This window comes from Sinohyriopsis cumingii, unplaced genomic scaffold (assembly GCF_028554795.1).
Source record: "Sinohyriopsis cumingii isolate HCF-2022 unplaced genomic scaffold, ASM2855479v2 utg003002l, whole genome shotgun sequence".
Classification (NCBI taxonomy): Eukaryota; Metazoa; Mollusca; class Bivalvia; order Unionida; family Unionidae; genus Sinohyriopsis; species Sinohyriopsis cumingii.
In genome coordinates, this window is record NW_028316363.1 from 123,320 (window position 1) to 144,117 (window position 20,798).

The 20,798-nt window shown below is 34.9% G+C and overlaps 1 protein-coding gene across 1 annotated transcript in view; it reads left to right on the forward strand.

The window, feature by feature from the left end:
• The window catches only part of LOC149769932 (uncharacterized), an 83,674-nt gene that overhangs the window by 33,561 nt on the left and 29,315 nt on the right, over positions 1 to 20,798 (forward strand). Inside the window, exons 3-5 of the mRNA XM_089949645.1 lie at positions 2,547 to 2,570; positions 6,751 to 6,774; positions 14,747 to 14,770. Coding sequence (XP_089805771.1) covers positions 2,547 to 2,570; positions 6,751 to 6,774; positions 14,747 to 14,770 — 72 coding nt within the window. The remainder of the gene's footprint in view (positions 1 to 2,546; positions 2,571 to 6,750; positions 6,775 to 14,746; positions 14,771 to 20,798) is intronic.

The window sequence follows — 20,798 nt, forward strand, 5'->3', positions numbered from 1 at the left end:
TGCTCAACATTACAGATGCAAACAAGTATGTGAGTGGCAAACCAAACTGAAAAGTATCGTTGGCGAGTATGCCGTAAAAGTTAAAATAAAATATCGCAGACGAGTATATGTCTATGACATAATTGTGCATTTGGTGTCCGCTGGTTTCGCTGTAACAGGCGTATTGCTATCAACAGTAACAATGACATCACCAGCAGTTATAACAATTTGTGCTTCAGCTGCAATAGCAATTACTGGTGTTCTTAATATCATAGGGAAAATATATTTACATGTACAAATACAAAATTGCATGAGTATATAATAAAACTGATTACAGCGACGATATCATACTCCAAATTATCATCGTTGATAAAATTAGGCCTTAGCGATGGAATAATATCAGATTCTGAATTGACAGAAATGATTAAGATTTACGACGAGAAACGAGGAGGATTCGCGGACGACGTATACTATTTCGTCGAGGTCGATCTCGTTTATCTTGAATATCTTCACGATGCTCACAAATGTTATCCATTATACGCTGAATGAATTCTTGCCACTAACGAAATCCTGTCTCGGGAACAGCACGGGAAAATAAAAAATAAGTTCGGTCTGGGAGACTCCAAAGTGAAAAAACATGTGCCCAAACTCATGGATAAAAACAATTACTTTTGCATCATCGTCTACTCGAACAAGCTATCAAACACGGGCTTGTGTTCGTTAAAATTAATCGCACTCTCAAGTCTCAACAATCCCCGTGGATGAAACCTACATCGACGTTAACACGAAACAACACGAAATCTCCACCACATACTTCGGCAAAATTGTCTCCAAACTTACGAGCAGCAGCGTCTTCGTAAAAAACATAAAAAGATATTCGACATGGTGAATATCGTCAAACGACGAGACAAACTGTTCGCCAATGAAGCCTACCTGCACACGAAAATCTTCAATAAATATCTCGTCGCCATCGAATCCAGGGAAAAACAATCTCAAACTCGATAAACACATCTACGACGGAGCGGCCATTGATGATCTCTCCAAAATGGTCATTTACAAGTTTCATTATGATTTTATCAAAAACAATAACCTGCTAATGACCGATACAGAATTTGTAGCAAGACCTGTTCGACCATGAAGAACTTTTCGATCTCAGCGACTATCCCACACATAAACCTTTCTACTGCGACGATAACAAAAAGGTCCTAGGAAAGTTCAAAAACGAAAGCTATGGAACACCCATCCAAACTGTACTTCATAGCCCTTAACGATGGCACCGTCCAAAAATATGTCGTCGGTAAAATCGCTAGCGTCGATCACTACAGACAAGCACACTACAAGGACATCTACACTGTTACACCATGAGAACATTCTAGTACATCGACTTCACATCTCTACGCTGCTCATTAACATAACATGCGTGCTCCATTGATGATAAACGATACTCCACCTATGGCATTCATAAATTCGCCATCAAACACACACATGCACACATAAAAAACGATGATCAATATTATATACGCACTGACACTGAAAACACACACTCTCAGGCACAAACAAAACAAACAACTGAGCCAGAAATCCCCACACCCTAGTTGTATATATCAAGGTGGCATCGCTCAATTTTTCACGCAAACAAAAGTGTAAGAACCCCCATTAAACTGATACTGTAGTTTTCTACTCTTAAGAGTGTGAATACGTTCTCAGTCACTTAGTGTACGCAGTGAACTTTACCGACCACCGATAAATCGTACTCGTTTAAAAAATGCATGATATGCTATGTTACTTATTAATTAGTCGGTCATTACTATTCCAAGCATTATTGAAATGTTGACAGAAAACTTGACCCAGATACATAATGTGACATATCGTGCTTGATATTGGTCAATTCTACAAGAAGGGAATGTAGTTAGGTCATTTGTTCCGGAGTCTAGACTTTAAGTTTTTAAATGTGCACACAATTTGGATGATTGATTAACATTAATGTACCACGAGGATATTTTGTTATGTATAAGACAATTGGTTTTTAGTTCCCATGTCATGGCCTCAACAGAAATTGTATATATTTGTAGCTTATGTGCCTGACCAGATTTTATTGTTTGAAAGAACAGACACAACGTTTAAATTTATGTTAGTTCGTGGTCACACAAGGATTAGACGATGTGTTGCAATTTGATCAAAGATTTCTTAGTCATGCAAGAGCAAATTTGTCGATAGTTTATTTTATTGTACATATTTGTAGCTTATGAGCGTGGCCAGATTGTATTGTTTGAAAGTAGGGACACAACGTTTAAATTAATGTTAGTTCGTGTGCTCAAACATTTCATAGTCATGCAACAACAACTTTGTCGATGGTTTATTTTATTGCCACTCTCCTACGTTCGTACTGATAGTTTTGGGATTTTATAACGAAATGTAAACTATGCATCATAATTTATATAATGTGGTCACATCATACACTGGATCATCGTTTGTAAATGTGTGCATGCGTATATACTCCCTCTTTTTAGAGCAAATATTTGGGATATTTCATCTTGACTAATATCAAATTTATTCTATTCTTTCAGGAAGAAAGAGAGAAGAAAGAAAGAGTAAGTAAAATTATAGCTGCTTTCAGTAAATAAGTGCAACTCATGCATTTACTTACAGTGATTTCTAAGATAAAATTTATGAAAAGTAGCTATTAGCCAAATTGTCCTCATTTTTTGCCATTACCAAGGAAGGATTATTTTCAAACCCTTGTCTAGTTCATATTTTTTCTATATCGCGCATGTATTGCTTTCGACGGAAAAACAAGTAGCATCGTTTGTTCAATAAATGCGTACGAACGGACATTTTAATATACTAATAAAGTATACGTTTGTCTCACGATGTACCTATAATAATATGACAGTGTCCTACCAACTGTCCGTCCTATTTAAGGATTGACTGTCGGGTTCATAATTTTACAAGCAATGAGATGCTAATTAATGGTTTTCTTTTTCTAAATGTATAATTTGGCTAACATTGTCTGTTTTATCCCAAACGCCAAGGTCACAGGAAGGAAAATGTAATCATGAAACTTGTTTCCTGTCAGGAATAAAATTTTAGAAATGTCGGAGACACTTTATTTTCTTGTTATATTCAACAAAACATCCCTGAAGCAACGATGAAGCTAAACACGATACGACATCTGCACTGTTTTTGTTGCTACGTGACCAATTAAAACATATTGGCATTTACTAAGGAGAAATGAGTTTATCTCTAGCAACGTAGCTGTGCAGTAACATTATTCCAATGAAACTGTCGAGTTAGTATAAAGCGTTAATACTGTAAACTATACGTAATTAATCTGGGGTATGTTCAATGAGATATTAAAACACACTGTGGCATACACTACTCCAATATTGCAAAATTTGTATAATTCTGCGTTTCCGTCTGGCAGGCATGCGTGGGTACACATTATTATTTGTCAGAAACAAAAACAAAATGTATTAAATGATCCCATCAATTGTCAAGCGTTCTAATTGTAAATGCGTTCCACACATCGTTGTGCTAAATAAGAACGTCAGAGCTATCTTGCTAAACACTAGGTCCCCTGTCTGAAACTCGCGGCATCCCAATTTTGTATCATTACTTTTCCTTTTCTATTTTTATGTGGAAACTTTCTTTTATTACTCCCGCTTGCCAAACAAGAAGTCGCGAGTTCGAAAGTTGTGGCATCTAATTTGATTTTTGTTACTTTTTCATCTTTGAACTTCCTTTTCAACTCACGCATCCTAATGTTTTATTGCGTTATTTTTTACTTTTTATTTTTATGTTTAAACGTTCGCAAGAAGTCTCGAGCTCGAAACTCGTGGCATCCCATTTTTTATATTGAAACTATCTTGTATGACTACCGTCTGCCAAAAATGAGGTCGCTAGTTTGAAATTTAAGGCATCCCAATTTTTATTTTGTATTCCTTACTTTTTTATTTTCATGCTGAAACGTTCTTTTGATCTCGCGCATCCCAATTTATAATTGTTTTTCACTTTTAGTTGTATGGTGATACTGTCTTTTATTACTCCCGGCATATATACGATTTATTCGGAAGAGTACATGGATTGTCCCACTCTGTTATGTTTGGTGTTACTTTGCACACCAGATTCATATGCAGTCTCAGCAGTCTATCCAAAATGTTGTCACCCTCAAGTATAATTTGTCAGCGGTAGGTACTGTGATTTTCTTAGACAATCTTAGTCGTTACTTTATACCTCATTACGCCGTATGTTAAAAATCGGCAATTTTCAGCGGATACTGTATGCACCACAATCGCAACCTCCGACCCGTCACTGATCTAAACAAATGAAATCACACACTAGTTTTAAAATTTATAGCAAAAAAATGATTCCTGATATTTTAACAACTACTGTTTATTGAATATTTCAATTGTCAAAATTACTTCCAGGCTTTATATACAATAACAACATTGTACGTGTGCGATACTGAAAGACAGATTGGACAAATGTATCGAATGCTATATTACCCATTCAAAATCAAATGTGGGTGTAATAAAGAAGAATACCAGAGGCATCCTCGACACTATGAGATAAGTTCAAAAACAAATAAAAGAAAACGGGTCGGGTTGTACCTTCTTTATAATCGACGTTAAGGTATTCACGGAAACATATATTATACGAACAAATGAGAAATTTAAGTATTATTTTAACTGCATATTAGACCGGACAATCAGCAATTTAATATGTATCACTGAATTTCTGGAAATTGTGTCCATCAGATTCTGAATTCACAGAAATGATTAAGATTTACCACGATAAACAAGCAGGATAAGCGGACGACGTATGCTATTTCGTCGAGGTCGATCTCGTTTATCTTGAACATCTTCACGATGCTCACAACTATTATCCATTCTTCGCCGAATGATTTCTTATTACTAACAAAATGCTGTCTCGGGAACAGCACGAGCAAACAAATAAATAAATTCGGTCTGGGCGACTCCAAAGTGAAATAACATGTATTCAATCTCATGGATAAAAACAAATGTATTTTGCTTCATCGTCTACTCAAACAAGCTATCAAACACGGGCTCGTGTTCCATAAAATTCATCGCACTCTCAAGTCTCAAAAATCCCTGTGGATGAAACCTAGATCTCCATAAACACGAAACAACGGGCAAACGCCACCACAGACACCGGCAAAAATATCTTCAAACTTACGAGCAGCAGCGTCTTCGTAAAATCCACGGAACACATTCGACATCCGAAAAAATGAAATGGTTAACTGCGTCAAACGACGAGATAAACTGGTCGCCAATGAAGCTGACCTCCACATGAAAATCTTCAATGAAGATCTCATATTCGCCATCAAATCCAGGGAAAAAAATCTCAAATTCGATAAACACATCTACGTTGGAGCGGCCATTGAGGATCTCTCCAGAATGGTCATTTACAAGTTTCATTCTGATTTTATCAAAAACAATAATCTGCTAATGACCGATACAGCCGTACTCGTGTAGAAAATTCACACCGAAGATTTGTAGCAAGACATGTTCGACCACAAAGAACTTTTTGATCTCAGCGACTATCCCACACATAAACCTTCCCACTGCGACGATAACAAAAAGGTCCTAGGAAAGTTCAAAAACGAAAGCAATGGAACACCCATCCAAAATATACTGCATTGCTCTTGACGATGGTACCGTCAATAAAAAGCTAACGGTGTCAAAAAATATGTCGTCGGTAAAATCGCTACCGTCGATCACTACAGACAAGTACACTACAAGGAGATCTACACTTTTACACCATGAGAACATTCCAGTACATCAACTTCAGATCTCTACGCTACACATTAGCAAAGCAGGACGTGCTCCTATGATGATAAACGATACTCCACCTATGGCATTCATACAATCGCCATCGGACACACACATGCAAATAAAACAACGATGATCAATGTTATATACGCACTGACACTGAAAACACACACTCTCAGGCACGTACAAAACAAACAACTGAGCCAGAAACACCGACACCCTAGTTGTATATATCAAGGGGGCATCGCTCAATTTCCACGCAGACAAAAGTGTGCCAGAACCCACATTAAACTGATACTGTAGTTTTCTACAAATGTGCATGGTATGCTATGTTACTTATTGATTAGTCGGTCCTGACCATTCCAAGCATTATTGAGATGTTGACAGAAAACCTTACCCAGATACATAATCTGACCTATCGTGCTTGAATTGGTCAATACTACAAGAAGGGAATGTAATTAAATAATTTGTTTCGGAGTCTGAACTTTAAGTTTTTAAACGTGCACAAAATATTGATGATTGATTAACATTAATGTACTACGAGGATATTTTTTTATGAATAAGACAACTTGGTTTTTAGTTCACACGTCATGGCCTTAACAAAATTGTATATATGTGTAGCTTATGTGCGTGACCAGATTGTATTGTTTGAAAGAACAGACACCACGTTTAAATTAATGTTAGTTCGTGTATACATAATGATTAGACGATGTGTTGCAATTTGCTCAAAGATTTCATAGTCATAACAACAGCAAATTTGTAGATGGTTTATTTTATTGCCACTTTATTACGTTCGTATTGATAGTTTTAGGATTTTATAGAGAAATGTCAACTATGCATCATCATTTATGTAATGTTGTCGTGTCTTACACTTGATTTTCATTTGTGAATATGTGCATGCGTATCTACTCCCTCTTTTGAGAGCAAATATGTGGGATATTTCATCTTGACTAATATCAGATTTATTCTATTCTTTCAGGAAGAGAGAGCGAAAAAAGAAAGAGTAAGTAAAAGTATAGCTGCTTTCAATAAATAAGTACAAATCATGCATTACTTACAGTTATTATATGATTTCTAAGATGAAAATATTAATGAAAAATAATTATTAGCCTAATTTTCTTCATTTTTTACCATTACCAGGGAAGGATTATTTTAAAACCCTTGTCTAGTTCATATTTTTTCTATACCGCGCATGTATTGCTTTCGACGGAAAAAGAAGTAGCATCGTTTGTTCAAGAAATGCGTACAAACGGACACTTTAATGGACTATTACATTATACGTTTGTCTCAAGATGTGCCTGTACTGATATGACATTGTCCTAACAACTGTCCGTCCTGTTAAATTATTGACTGTCAGGTCCATAATTTTACAAGCAATGAGACGATAATTAATGGCTTTCTCTTTCTAAATGTATAATGTGGCCAACATTGTCTGTTTTATCCCAAACGTCAAGGTCATAAGAAGGAAAATGTAATCATGAAACTTGTTTCCGTGTCCGGCTTCAAATTTTAGAAATACCGGAAAGTTTATTTTCTTATCATATTCAACAAAACATCCTTAAAGCAACGATAAAGCCACGCAAGATACGACGCCTGCACTGTTTTTGTTGCTACATAACCAGTTAAGACATATTGGCATTTACTAAGGAGCAGTGAGTTTATCTCTAGCAAAGTAGTTGTGCATTAACAATATTCCAATGAAACTGTCGAGTTAGTACACAGCGTTAATGCTTTAAACTATACGTAATTACTCTGGAGTATGTTCAATGAGATATTAAACACACTGTGACATACACTACTCCAATATTGACCCATTTGTCTCATTCTGCGTTTCAGTCTGGCAGGCATGCATGGGTCAAGTTATTATTTGTCAAAAAATAAATAAATAACTGTATTAAATTATTGCACCAATCGTCAAGCGTTTAACGCATCGTTGTGCTAAATAAGAAGGTCAGCGCTATCTTGTATAAAGACTGCTTGGACAAGTGAAAGGGAGGTAATCTATGAAACTCAAACTGGTTTCCAAAAAGGGTACTCGCCTATATTAACATGTTTAGTCTTCAAACATTGGTATATAACTAGTTAAGCAGACCTGATTTCAGAATATGTTTTTAATAGTTTTGTGTACGTGTCTACCTTTATCGGCATTATACACAATTTACCTTTATAACATAGGAAACAGAACCAATTGCATTATACGTCCTTTAATGTTGAATCTGTCAATTATTCGATTACCATATATATATATATATATATATATATATATATATATATATATATATATATATATATATATATATATATATATATAGGAAAGAGAGACAGAGAGATGATAAATGCCATAATTGACAATTTAATATACTGACTGATGGTGATATTGCTAGTTGTGCACATACTGTCAAAAATGTAGTAATTCAAGTTGCGGAGAAACATTTGACAAGATTATGATTGACTAAACTCAAAGTACTGTTTGTATAAATGTAGGTATTCTGAAAAATCGTATATCATATTCATGCCCCAGAATGTGTGTGGTTATCAATGTTAAAACCATACTGAAAATTTGCACAACAGATTTTTGTACCAGTTATTCGAAATGACCAAACAATAGGATGTTCTGCATTCTCTACCAGTAAATGTTGCCCATATCGTGTTTATATTTGAATCTTTACACATTCCTTTAAAAACCTGATAAAATAGACCAGAATGATCGATTATGCATACTTAACATCATGTTGCAAACTATTAAGCAAGATTAACATGAAATTGAAACCACAATCCTGATCCACTATCTCCATACTATTCACTAAAGGATACTTTATGATCTTCGTTCAACAGCTGCAATATTGTATATAAACATCCGCATTTATCTGTGTATTTGTGTGTCCCGCTTGGCAAACAAGGGGTCGAGAGTTCGAACTTCAAGGCATCTGAATTTTTCTTTTATATTTTATATTTGTTTCTGTTTTAATTTGTATGTGCATACATTTTTTTAAAATCGCACATCCATTTTGTTGTTTTCTTTTTTTTCTTTTAGTTTGATATTAAAACTTTCTTTTCAACTCGCGCTTCCAGTTTTCTTTTTATAAACTTTTAATTTTATGTTGGAACTTTCTTGTATGACTCCCGTCTGCCAAACAAGAGGTAACGGATTAGAAACTCGCAACATCCTAATCTGGTTATAATTTTTATTTTTCTTAGATTTTAAGGTTGAATCTTTCTTTGAAACTCGCTCATCCGAATTTTTTACTTTCATTTTTTTACTTTTTGTTTTTACGTTGAAACGTTGGAAGAAACTAGGTTCGCCCCCATTATCTACTAAGGTTCTTTTAGACTAAAGTCTGCCAAGCAAAAAGTCGTCAGTTCGAAATTCGTGGTACATCATTTGTTTATAATGAATCTTTCTTTATGACTAACGCCGGCCAAACACGAGGTCCTGAGTCTGAAATTCGCGGCATCCCAATTTTGTATCATTTCTTTTCCTTTTTTACTCCCGCTTGCCAAACAAGAGGTCGCGAGTTCGAAACTTAAGGCATCCCAATGTTTATTTTATATTCCTTACTTTTTATTTTCATGTTGAAACGTTCTTTTGATCTCGTGCATCCCAGTTTGTTATCATTGTTTTTCACTTTTACGATGTCTTCGGAAGAGTACATGGATTGCCCCACTCTGTTATGTTTGGTGTCACTTTGCACACCAGATTCATATGCAATCTCAGCATTCCGTCCAAAATGTTTTCACCCTCAAGTATAATATGCCAGCCGTAGGTACTGTGATTTTCCTAGGCAATCCTAGTCGTTACTTACGGTATCCCTCGTAATGGCCGTATGTAAAACAAATCGGCAATTTTCAGCAGATACTGTATGCACCACAATCGTATCATCCGACCCGTCATTGATCTAAAAAATGAAATTACGCACTAGTTTTGAAATTTATAGCAATAACTGACTCCTGATATTTTAACAATTGATTGTTTATTGAATATTTAAATTGTCAAAAGTAAGACCAGACTTTATGTACAAAGACAAGATTCTAGGTGTGCGATGCTGAAGCATAGATTAGACAGATGTACCGAATGCCATATTACCCATTTAAATATCAATGGAAACCTCGACATTATGAAATACGTTCAAAAACAAATAAAAGAAAACGGGTCGGGTTGTACCTTCTTTATAATCGACGTTAAAGTATTCACGGAAACATATATTATACGAACAAATGAGAAATTTAAGAATTATTTTAACTGCATATTGGACCGGAAAATCAGCAATATAGTATGTATCACTGAATGTCTGGAAACTGTGTCCATCTTGTAAATCTAGTCATCGTCGCTACTGCTGAATGGATGGTCCTGTCAACACGAAATGTTCAAAAAGATGCTTATTATGATACAAATGGTGCTGATATGAGGTCAAATATGGGCACCAATATAGCCATCTTGAAAATCTTGTTATTGCCACTTCTGAATGAAACGTAATAGTGCGATAAGGTTTCCACTAGTATGGTTCTTAAGAGGGGCCTAGTGTTCTGAAGCGCTCACCTTTACCGATCACTGCCATCTCACCTCTGTCAGAGTGGGTTCGACTCTCAGACTCGGCCAGTGTTGGTATGTGACAAAGCTTGCTAGTTGAAACCCTTGGGTTGGTGGTTCTTAAAGATTTTTTCCCGTAGTTCTTCCTCCACCAGTTATACTTCCCGCCATGTATAGCCTATCTTTCACTGAGGAATGTCGTTAACCAGACCAACAACAACAACAACACAAGCTACTTACTTTGTCCTACAAGTAAAGGTTATGTAGCGGGTAATTTTTATATTTGTAATACATACGTAGTACTCAGCACATTAGTTTTGTCGTGATAAATGCAATGGTTTTGCTGTTAAAGGTGACGTACAAACATCATGCCGCGGATATATGGCGGTCATGACCCACCCATTTACATTATCCTGACCAGTCCTAACACTAACCTGTTAATGCTGAGCGTCTAGCGAGGTAGCTGCTGGTACCATTTTTATAAGTCTTTGGTATGATTTGGCCTGGGTTCGAACCAACGACCTCCCGCATCCGCATATTTCGGTGGGAAAATTGCAACGAATTCTCGTCATATTCATGCAGTTTTGAATTAGCTATATCAGCCAGTATATATATATATATATATATATATATATAGAGAGAGAGAGAGAGAGAGAGAGAGAGAGAGAGAGAGAGAGAGACGATAACGTGCCTGTGTGAACGCGACTATAGTCGTACAAGGTATCATGTTGTATATATATATATATATATATATATATATATATATATATATATATATATATATATATATATCAGTTCCGATTATTATCTCATGTAAGTCTGTGTCTCACACATAAAGAAAAATGAAACAATCAGCTTTGACAAAAAATGTTGCAGTTGACGTTGCCAAACACTTTTTGAGAAGTGAATCCAGATTGGTCATACAACTCATAGTGTAAGATGAACTGTATAAAAAGTGCAAATCTGCATTTGTCCTTCCTTCTAATATTCAAATATCAACTGAGGATTGTCTTCTCGAATACGTATCAAGTGTGCAATGTTCATCTAAGTAGAATAGCGTCGTCGTTGCATAATTTATAATGTATTCCGTTTCCGTGATGAGAAAAGTAAGGAATTCTGGTAAGGTTGTCTAATCAGATCATGATTTGTCTTTCAAAAATATCCACACCAGCACATACACAAAACACTTTTTTATCATTATTTTGTGTAAGAAGTAACCATACACTGGGCACTTGTACCAATGCACTGAAAAATCGTTTGCCGTCATATGAGTCTGTGCTTGATCAACATTTTTGTTTCCTTTTTTCAAATGATATCGACATAACGGAAATAATCATTTCTGATATACTGTAGTGCAGAGGGGTTCTGCAGGCATTTGTGGAATAAAACAATTTTTAAATAAAATAAATTAATCAAATACTGAAAAAAGCATTGATTTGGAAAACAGAATGACAGCTAATGTCGACGATAAAGTAAGCAGATAAGAATATTTGAAACCGTTACACTATTCCGATATAAAACAATATTAATGCTGAACGCCAAGCAAGGCACCTGTTAGTACCATTTTTATAACTCTTTGTTATGACTCGGCTGGGAATCAAACCCTCCCCCATCCGAGGTGGACGCTCTAACCGTTTAAAGGCGAAAAGAGTGAAAGAATAAAGGACAAATTGAAACAAATATATGTTTGATAATGAGATGTCTAATATATTTTTTCTAGTAATAAACAGCACCAGGCCGTACTTTTTCATAAACCATTTGGAGTATTGTATTGCGGAAGACTTTGCATCTCCTTGATTTTTGTCTCTTCAGTGTATAGAAAAGACAGAAAATGTGAAATCTAGAGCTTTAAATACGAGAGTACCATATTATAGATTAGATAAAATAACCATTATACTTGAATAATCGTTTCAAGTCATGACGTACAGCGTATTCCCATTTGCGAATAAGAGCCTGCGTTTCTACTATTGTTTTGAGCGCAAATAAGCGAATTGTATTGCACTGTGTCAAATATCAGAGTGATCATATCATTTCAGGAACAGAGAGCGAAAACATAAAGAATAAGTATTAATAAATATGTTTGAGTAAATACGTACACATCATAATTGTTTGCATAAACTTATTATGTCATTGCTAAAAGATATTCGGAAAATATAACATTCTACTACGAACCATAACGTTATGAGTATATGTATAATGCAGTGCACCTGTGTTCCTATTTAGGCTCACATGTCTTTATTATATTGTATGTACCGTTTGAAGGCGCAACGAGAGCAAGTAAAATAAAACAAAAACTCTAGTATTGGATGTTCGGCTTGTGTTCCTTTATTATGACCATATAACCAACAGAGCAATGTACCAGTTATAAGAGACATTGCTGCTCACCGAAAATATGTTTGTATACAGTTTGCATCTAAGTTGCTAGTCAGTGCTTGTGAGTAAGACATCTTAGCTAAACATTTAAAATTATTTTATGGCGGAAAACACTGTGCTTGGTGCATTGCTATTTCTTCAAAATGATGAAACGACAGAAAGTTTGAATTAGGATATTTAAATACGAGACACTTCTCCTCTGTTCAAGCAATGACGTGCATTATATTTACATTTATGAATATGTGAATGCATGTCTGTCCTATATTTAGGGAGAAAATAAATGATGTTTATATTACGGTTGCTAATGTCACATTAATTATATTCTTTCAGGAAGAATAGGGAGAAAAAACGACAGAGTAATTATTGATATCTAATTTTTTTCATATTTCTACAGAACACATACAGGAAAGCAATCCTAAACCAATCTAAATGTGAAACACAAAGTTCAATAAAATTTACTGAATGATGTGGTGGGACTCAAAATCATGAGACGTCCTCAACAAATTGCATGGTCGTAGATACATTCATATTCAGATCTGAAGCATACAGCTTCAAAGCACATCAAGCAAAAATTAATATGGTGACAATTGACCTATCTATACATGTTAACTGTCCAAAATATATATATATATTTGATAGCAAATATGCAAATATGCTGAAACGTATGTAGTGCAGTCTAGCCTACATCGTCCAGTATTCATACTCCACCCCTCTACTATATTTATGGCAAAACTTGTCATTGCTGAAAGTTTGCTTAATGACAAATTGAGGAAAATCTGTTTGAGCTTCTGAAAATGTATTAAATATCTCTGCTGACCTATCCGTTATCTCAAGGTTTTCATGGACACTTTTCCTAAATACCTTACGTGAATGTCATGAAATTTTGCAAACACACTTGTCCATTGAGATAATTAATCACTGATGAACATGGTACCTCTCGAACATCCAATATTGCCGTCGCAGTGGCAAAAAGCTTGTGATCGCTATTCCTGCTGATCAAATGGTCGTAAGAACTTGGATTTTTTCCTATATATGTTGTTGAGTATATTTTATTTGTATTGCGTACCTGATCTTTGTCTTGATGGTGATTAAACATTGTGAATATCTTTTTGCCATGATTGCAGCTAGTAAACAATATGTTTATTATTATTTGAGTTTAATAGTTAGTGGAATTTTGCATCAGTCACTTTATAGTACGGTTACTCACATTGTAATGCAGGTTAAACAAAACGATTTTAAATATTGATTCATATCAGTATTTGGGTATCAGCATTTACTAATGTGTTAAGATAATTTTTTAAAACTATTATTTATTTAAATTATTAAATGGAAATACAAGGTACTCATCGATACCTCTCTTCAACCAGAAAGTGCAGATTTGAAGATTCGTCATTGTATTTGCCATAGTAACCAGAAAGTTTCATGAGATGATTATAATTATTGAAAATGTTTGCTTGTTTGTGTCTGGACCTATACTTATTCACATTGTTCCAACGGAATTTGAAGTTACGTATTAACCTTGTAGCTCATTATTCCGTATCCCTTTCGGCTAAGGAGAAGACCGAAAAGTTTTAATTTATTAAAAACTGCTTTTGTGGTTACGCATTTCAAATGAATCGCCGAAGTTTATAGTATTATATTCTGTTTGAAATACATGAAAGGAATTTAAGTGCCATAGCTAACCTGTAGCCGTATGTGTGTAAATGTATATTCAGTTTATCAATGTACATATACTGTAACACTATACAATTTATTATACAATCTATAGTTTAAAGGTTGTACCACATGCTGTTAGCGAGAATATCATGCGTTTATACTTTGTGGTTATATTTTAATAACAACATTTTACCTAAACAACTAGATGCAATTCACGGCAGAAACCTTTGCAGCGCGTTGTTCGTTTATCTCAGCATGATACAATAAAGAAAGAAAATTTAAAATTCAGAGACTAAAACACGAGAAAATCCCGACAGTGTTTTTTCTTGTTTATTGCTTATTTATCCGTTCAGGTAATGCATTTGCAAATATGTGCACCATCACCACGTCTAATTTCACATTTATTTTATACTTTCAGGAAGAAAAAGCGAGAAAAGAACGAGTGAGTATTAATATCCCTGATTTTATCCAATACGTACAAAATTTATACTTTTTAGCGCTTTAGACGCAACATATAATGACACTATGTCAGGTCACATTGGGCTATCTACCTTTAAAAGTACAATGTATTTATGGTGGAACTTCCATTCAACTATACATCATCAATAATAAATGCTGTATCGTGTACACTGTAGCAACCTATCTAGGTCAATGCTAATAACAAAATACAATGTTTCCCCTTACTTTTATTTTGCATGGTCAATTTCAGACATAGCAAAGAAAACCTATCCGAGGGAGTAAAATGTATGCATTACCTCTGGTGGTCAATTCCATAGCTCAAGGTTTTCATGGATACCTTTCCTAAAGTACTTAAACACATTTATCTGTTGAGCTAAATGATCTATGATGACCATGGTGCCGCTTGGACATCCAACATAGCCGATGCAGTGGTAAACTATGTTGATGGCTTCTCCTGCTGAACATATGGTCATATTTAATTTATATAGCGTTCCTGATTTTTGCCCCGATTGTGATTAAGTTTAGCCATAATTATAACTAGTAAACAGGAAGCGTATTCAAATATGAGTTCAAGACTTAGTGGAATTTTCTATCAGAAGTTTTTTTAATCCACAACAATCTATTGCTGTAAAGTATCGGCATAAATATATAAATGGAGGTTAAGTTAAAGAAATTTTAAATGCCTAGTCATATATATGTTTGTGAATCAGAATTTACTACTGTGTTCATATAAAATTCTATAATAATTATTTTGTTTAATTATTCATTGCAAAGACAAGATAGCAATTGAAGGTTTGGACAAAAAAAAAACTATTTTGGCTCTGGTGAGATTTAATTCAACAAGAGCTTGTATTGCATTATTGTGGTGCATCACGACATTCAATAATTTTGGTACGTTAGGAATTTCAAGACACTCTGAATATCATAACATGCAAGATTATTGAAATTGATTACGGAACATTCTGTATTTTATATTTGTGATAGAGCATTTAGTATTATTTGGGATTTAATTGATACTAATGTAAGTATCTCTTAAATGTTCACCATATATTATAAAGTGTTTGTTGAACTTTTCATAAATTGTTGCTTTTGCTTCCCTTCTTATGTTCAATGGATAAATAAACGTCTTATAATTTCCTAAATCCACTTAGTTTTAAAGAAATGGCATGTCATTTAGGACTGCTGTATGTTTGAAAACAAACAATGTAATAAAGTCAGTAGCTATTCGAAATGATTTTATGTCAAAGACATCATGGTCACAGTTTTTCACTGAAAACAATGCATAGTTGGGTCACCAAAACCTCTATCTGATTTTATTTTGGAGTAGTATGGACCATTCATTTTGATAAGCTCTATATCATTTATTGCTGATTCTGCCAAGCTTATCCCTATTAAATATTTTAAGAGACGCATAAGATGTTCTGATCTTTTGCAATCAGGTACCTTATCTTTAGCTGAGAAATCATCTTGCGAAAGTGTTCTTACTCTGAGTATAGACTGCTGATTTATTCTGCTGTTGAATTCTGCTAACCTAGCAGTCTGTTGCTTATATATAACTTGTTAACTGAATTACTGATTGAGTTTCTTCATCACTTCTACCCAATGCAACATTCGCTGATTCATATATCCCTAAACCTACATGTTGTCCTTGATATTATGACACACTCAAACTAATTCTTCTCATAAATATATCTAAATAAGTTTCAAATTATATAATATCCTCCCCTAAGATTATTTAAACATAATTTAAGTTGTATATACTGCAACTTCTACAATCTTTGTGATATGGAAGGGATACATGCATTTATTATATACTCAACTTTTTCTCCGTTAATATTACATAATCAGAATCGTTCGGTATTTTTCGATATTGCACACCTTCATATTGCACTCACGTGCAGGACACGTGTGCCCAATAGTGTATTAGGAGCTACGTTGTAAACAAATCATGTACACTCGTGTAGCAGACGCTTTATGTTTTGGTTGATTAAATTTGTTTCTGAATGAAATAAAGCAGATCTTTCGTGGATGGCCACATACCAGCTACTTTGCTACATTCCGCGTTTACCTTTTCGTACAATGTTTTTTTTTAATTTTTGCGATAGACGCCTGATTTCATAAAATTGGTGGGTACCTACAAATAAAACGCAAGTTACACGGCACAATGTGTCACCTTTAGCTGTTAATAGGAATGGCAAAAACTATACTTAGAGTTTTACAGTTTTACATCCTGAATATCCTCAACGTAGAAGATACAAAAAATGCCAAAATATATTCATTGCAGATCAAATGGAAAAGTTGTTGCAATTCACATTTATTCACAATATGACTCCAATTTTCAATTTTAAGTAGACCAACACACAATATTCTTTCGAAAGTTATGTCTAGCGCGCGATTAAATTCAAATTGATCAGGGTGGAGTTAAATGCGCATTAATGATGCTGTTGTTGTGTAATCATGAATCTACGCTTGTGTATTTTGTTTGGAATACGGCACACATTCAGTTATTTTGTTTCGTGTAGCATATTTTTGTTCACATAATTAAGCGTTAGGAAGAATAAACAAATGATCATATAATAAATAGGTTACGGCATTTTGTTGGGAAAATATAAACTCGTTTTGTCGGAAGGATATATTGCACCACCAAGGTCGTGCAATATCTCCATCCAAACAACTCGTTCCTATTTCCCCATACAAATGCATTAACCTATACATGTAAAGAGAGAGAGAGAGAGAGAGAGAGAGAGAGATAGAGAGAGAGGCACTTACATATGTGGATATACAGAGCGTCCAATATTGAGACATCACTATGCATATATGTATGCATTAATGTTTGGTTGATTTCGGTGTATAGATAGACCGTATATTATATGGATGAACTGTACTGCATACTCATTAAGAGACGTTCAGGTGCATACACTTTTGTGATTTTATTAAAACAGCAGACGTAAGAAACGTATTTATACAATGAAGTTGTTCTCCTTCGTTTAGTGTCTAAACGTTCAGGACAAATGCAAATTCTTGTGTTGTCTCGATCGAAAATAATGAAACCGTTTCTTCATACGTCTGATGAAATTTTCAAATGGCAATTACCCTGCTGTTATGGGCATGATAACATATAGATAGCAAAACGAAAGAAAGAATAAAAAAGCGGTTTAAGAAAAATAAGCTTTGTTTTAATACCAATATGTCATACAGAAATACTAAGCATAATTTAAAATGGGTATTGAGTTTTTGATCCATGTTTTCTATTTTGTTATTCCTGTTGACATATTTCACACGTTTCTACATCGGACTAAACTTGCATTTCATGCTAATAGTGGTAAAATCAAACATTTGTAATAAGCTATAAGGAAGGGTGCACACTTATTTGTATTATTCTGGTTGAACTGGTAATGAAAGGTTCTAGTTTGCTTTTTATTTCCATTTTACTCTAATCGGAGTTCCTCTTTATAAAACTGTTTAAATTTAGATGTAGAAAGAAATTGCAATGGGATCCGTAGTGAAAAGAGCGGAGAAAGTGGGCTGACAGACCAACGTGGACATATAATTTACATTTCTCGCCAATGTTTACAATGTTGTCTGTTCATTATGCTCTCTTTCTACCATGAATCTCTTATTTTGTTTATTGAATCTCTCATATTAGATAATTATCCAGATGAGATATCACGCGGTTACAATGACAGCCAGTCAATGGAAATTGAGAGCCGAAAAATATATTGATTGCATGATACTGTGCGATTTATTACCTTATTTATTATCATGCAGGAATTCCGGTTGACCGAGTGGTCTAAAGCGCTTGCTTTTACCGATCACCTCTGTCCGAAATATAATGAAATGCCCAATCGATGCTAAACATTACAGATGCAAACAAGTATGTGAGTGGCAAACCAAACTGAAAAGTATCGTTGACGAGTATACTGTAAAAGTTAAAATAAAATATCGCAGACGAGTATATGTCTATGACATAATTGTGCATTTGGTGTCCGCTGTTATCGCTGGAACAGGCGTATTGTTATCAACAGTAACAATGGCATCACCAGCAGTTATAACAATTTGTGCTTCAGCTGCAATAGCAATTAATGGTGTTCTTCATATCATAGGGAAAATATATTTACATGTACAAATACAAAATTGCATGAGTGATAATAAAACTGATTACAGCGACGATATCATACTCCAAATTATCATCGTTGATAAAATTAGGCATTAGCGATGGAATAATATCAGATTCTGAATTGACAGAAATGATTAAGATTTACCACGAGAAACGAACAGGATTCGCGGACGACGTATACTATTTCGTCGAGGTCGATCTCGTTTATCTTGAATATCTTCACGATGCTCACAAATGTTATCCATTATGCGCTGAATGAACTCTTGTCACTAACGAAATCCTGTCTCGCGAACAGCACGGGCAAATAAAAAATAAGTTCGGTCTGGGAGACTCCAAAGTGAAAAAACATGTGCCCAATCTCATGGATAAAAACAATTACTTTTGCATCATCGTCTACTCGAACAAGCTATCAAACACGGGTTTGTGTTCGATAAAATTAATCGCACTCTCAAGTCTCAACAATCCCCGTGGATGAAACCTACATCGACGTTAACACGAAACAACATGAAATCTCCACCACATACTTCGGCAAAATTGTCTCCAAACTTACGAGCAGCAGCGTCTTCGTAAAAACCATAAAAAGACATTCGACATGGTGAATAGCGTCAAACGACGAGACAAACTGGTCGCCAATGAAGCCTACCAGCACACAAAAATCTTCAATAAATATCTCGTCGCCATCGAATCCAGGGAAAAACAATCTCAAACTCGATAAACACATCTACGTCGGAGCGGCCATTGATGATCTCTCCAAAATGGTCATTTACAAGTTTCATTATGATTTTATCAAAAACAATAACCTGCTAATGACCGATACAGAATTTGTAGCAAGACCTGTTCGACCATGAAGAACTTTTCGATCTCAGCGACTATCCCACACATAGACCTTTCCACTGCGACGATAACAAAAAGGTCCTAGGAAAGTTCAAAAACGAAAGCAATGGAACACCCATCCAAAATGTACTTCATAGCTCTTAACGATGGCACCGTCAAAAAATATGTCGTCGGTAAAATCGCTGGCGTCGATCACTACAGACAAGGACATCTACACTGTTACACCATGAGAACATTCCAGTACATCGACTTCACATCTCTACGCTACTCATTAACATAACATGCGTGCTCCATTGATGATAAACGATACTCCACCTATGGTATTCATAAATTCGCCATCAACCACACACATACACACACAAAAAACGATGATCAATATTATATACGCACTGACACTGAAAACACACACTCTCAGGCACAAACAAAACAAACAACTGATCCAGAAATCCACACACTCTAGTTGCATATATCAAGGTGGCATCGCTCAATTTTTCATTCAAACAAAAGTGTAAGAACCCCCATTACACTGATACTGTAGTTTTCTACGCTTGAGAGTGTGAATACGTTCTCAGTCACTTAGTGTACGCAGTGAGCTTTACCGACCAACGATAAATCGTACTCGTTTAAAAAATGCATGATATGCTATGTTACTTATTAATTAGTCGGTCCTTACTATTCCAAGCATTATTGAGATGTTGACAGAAAACTTTACCCAGATACATAATGTGACATATCGTGCTTGATATTGGTCAATTCTACAAGAAGGGAATGTAATTAGGTCATTTGTTCCGGAGTCTAGACTTTAAGTTTTTAAATGTGCACGCAATTTGGATGATTGATTAACATTAATGTACGACGAGGATATTTTGTTATGTATAAGACAACTTGGTTTTTAGTTCCCACGTCATGGCCTCAACAGAAATTGTATATATTTGTAGTTTATGTGCCTGACCAGATTTTATTTTTTGAAAGTAAAGACACAACATTTAAATGTATGTTAGTTCGTTGTCACACAATGATTAGACGATGTGTTGCAATTTGATCAAAGAGTTCTTAGTCA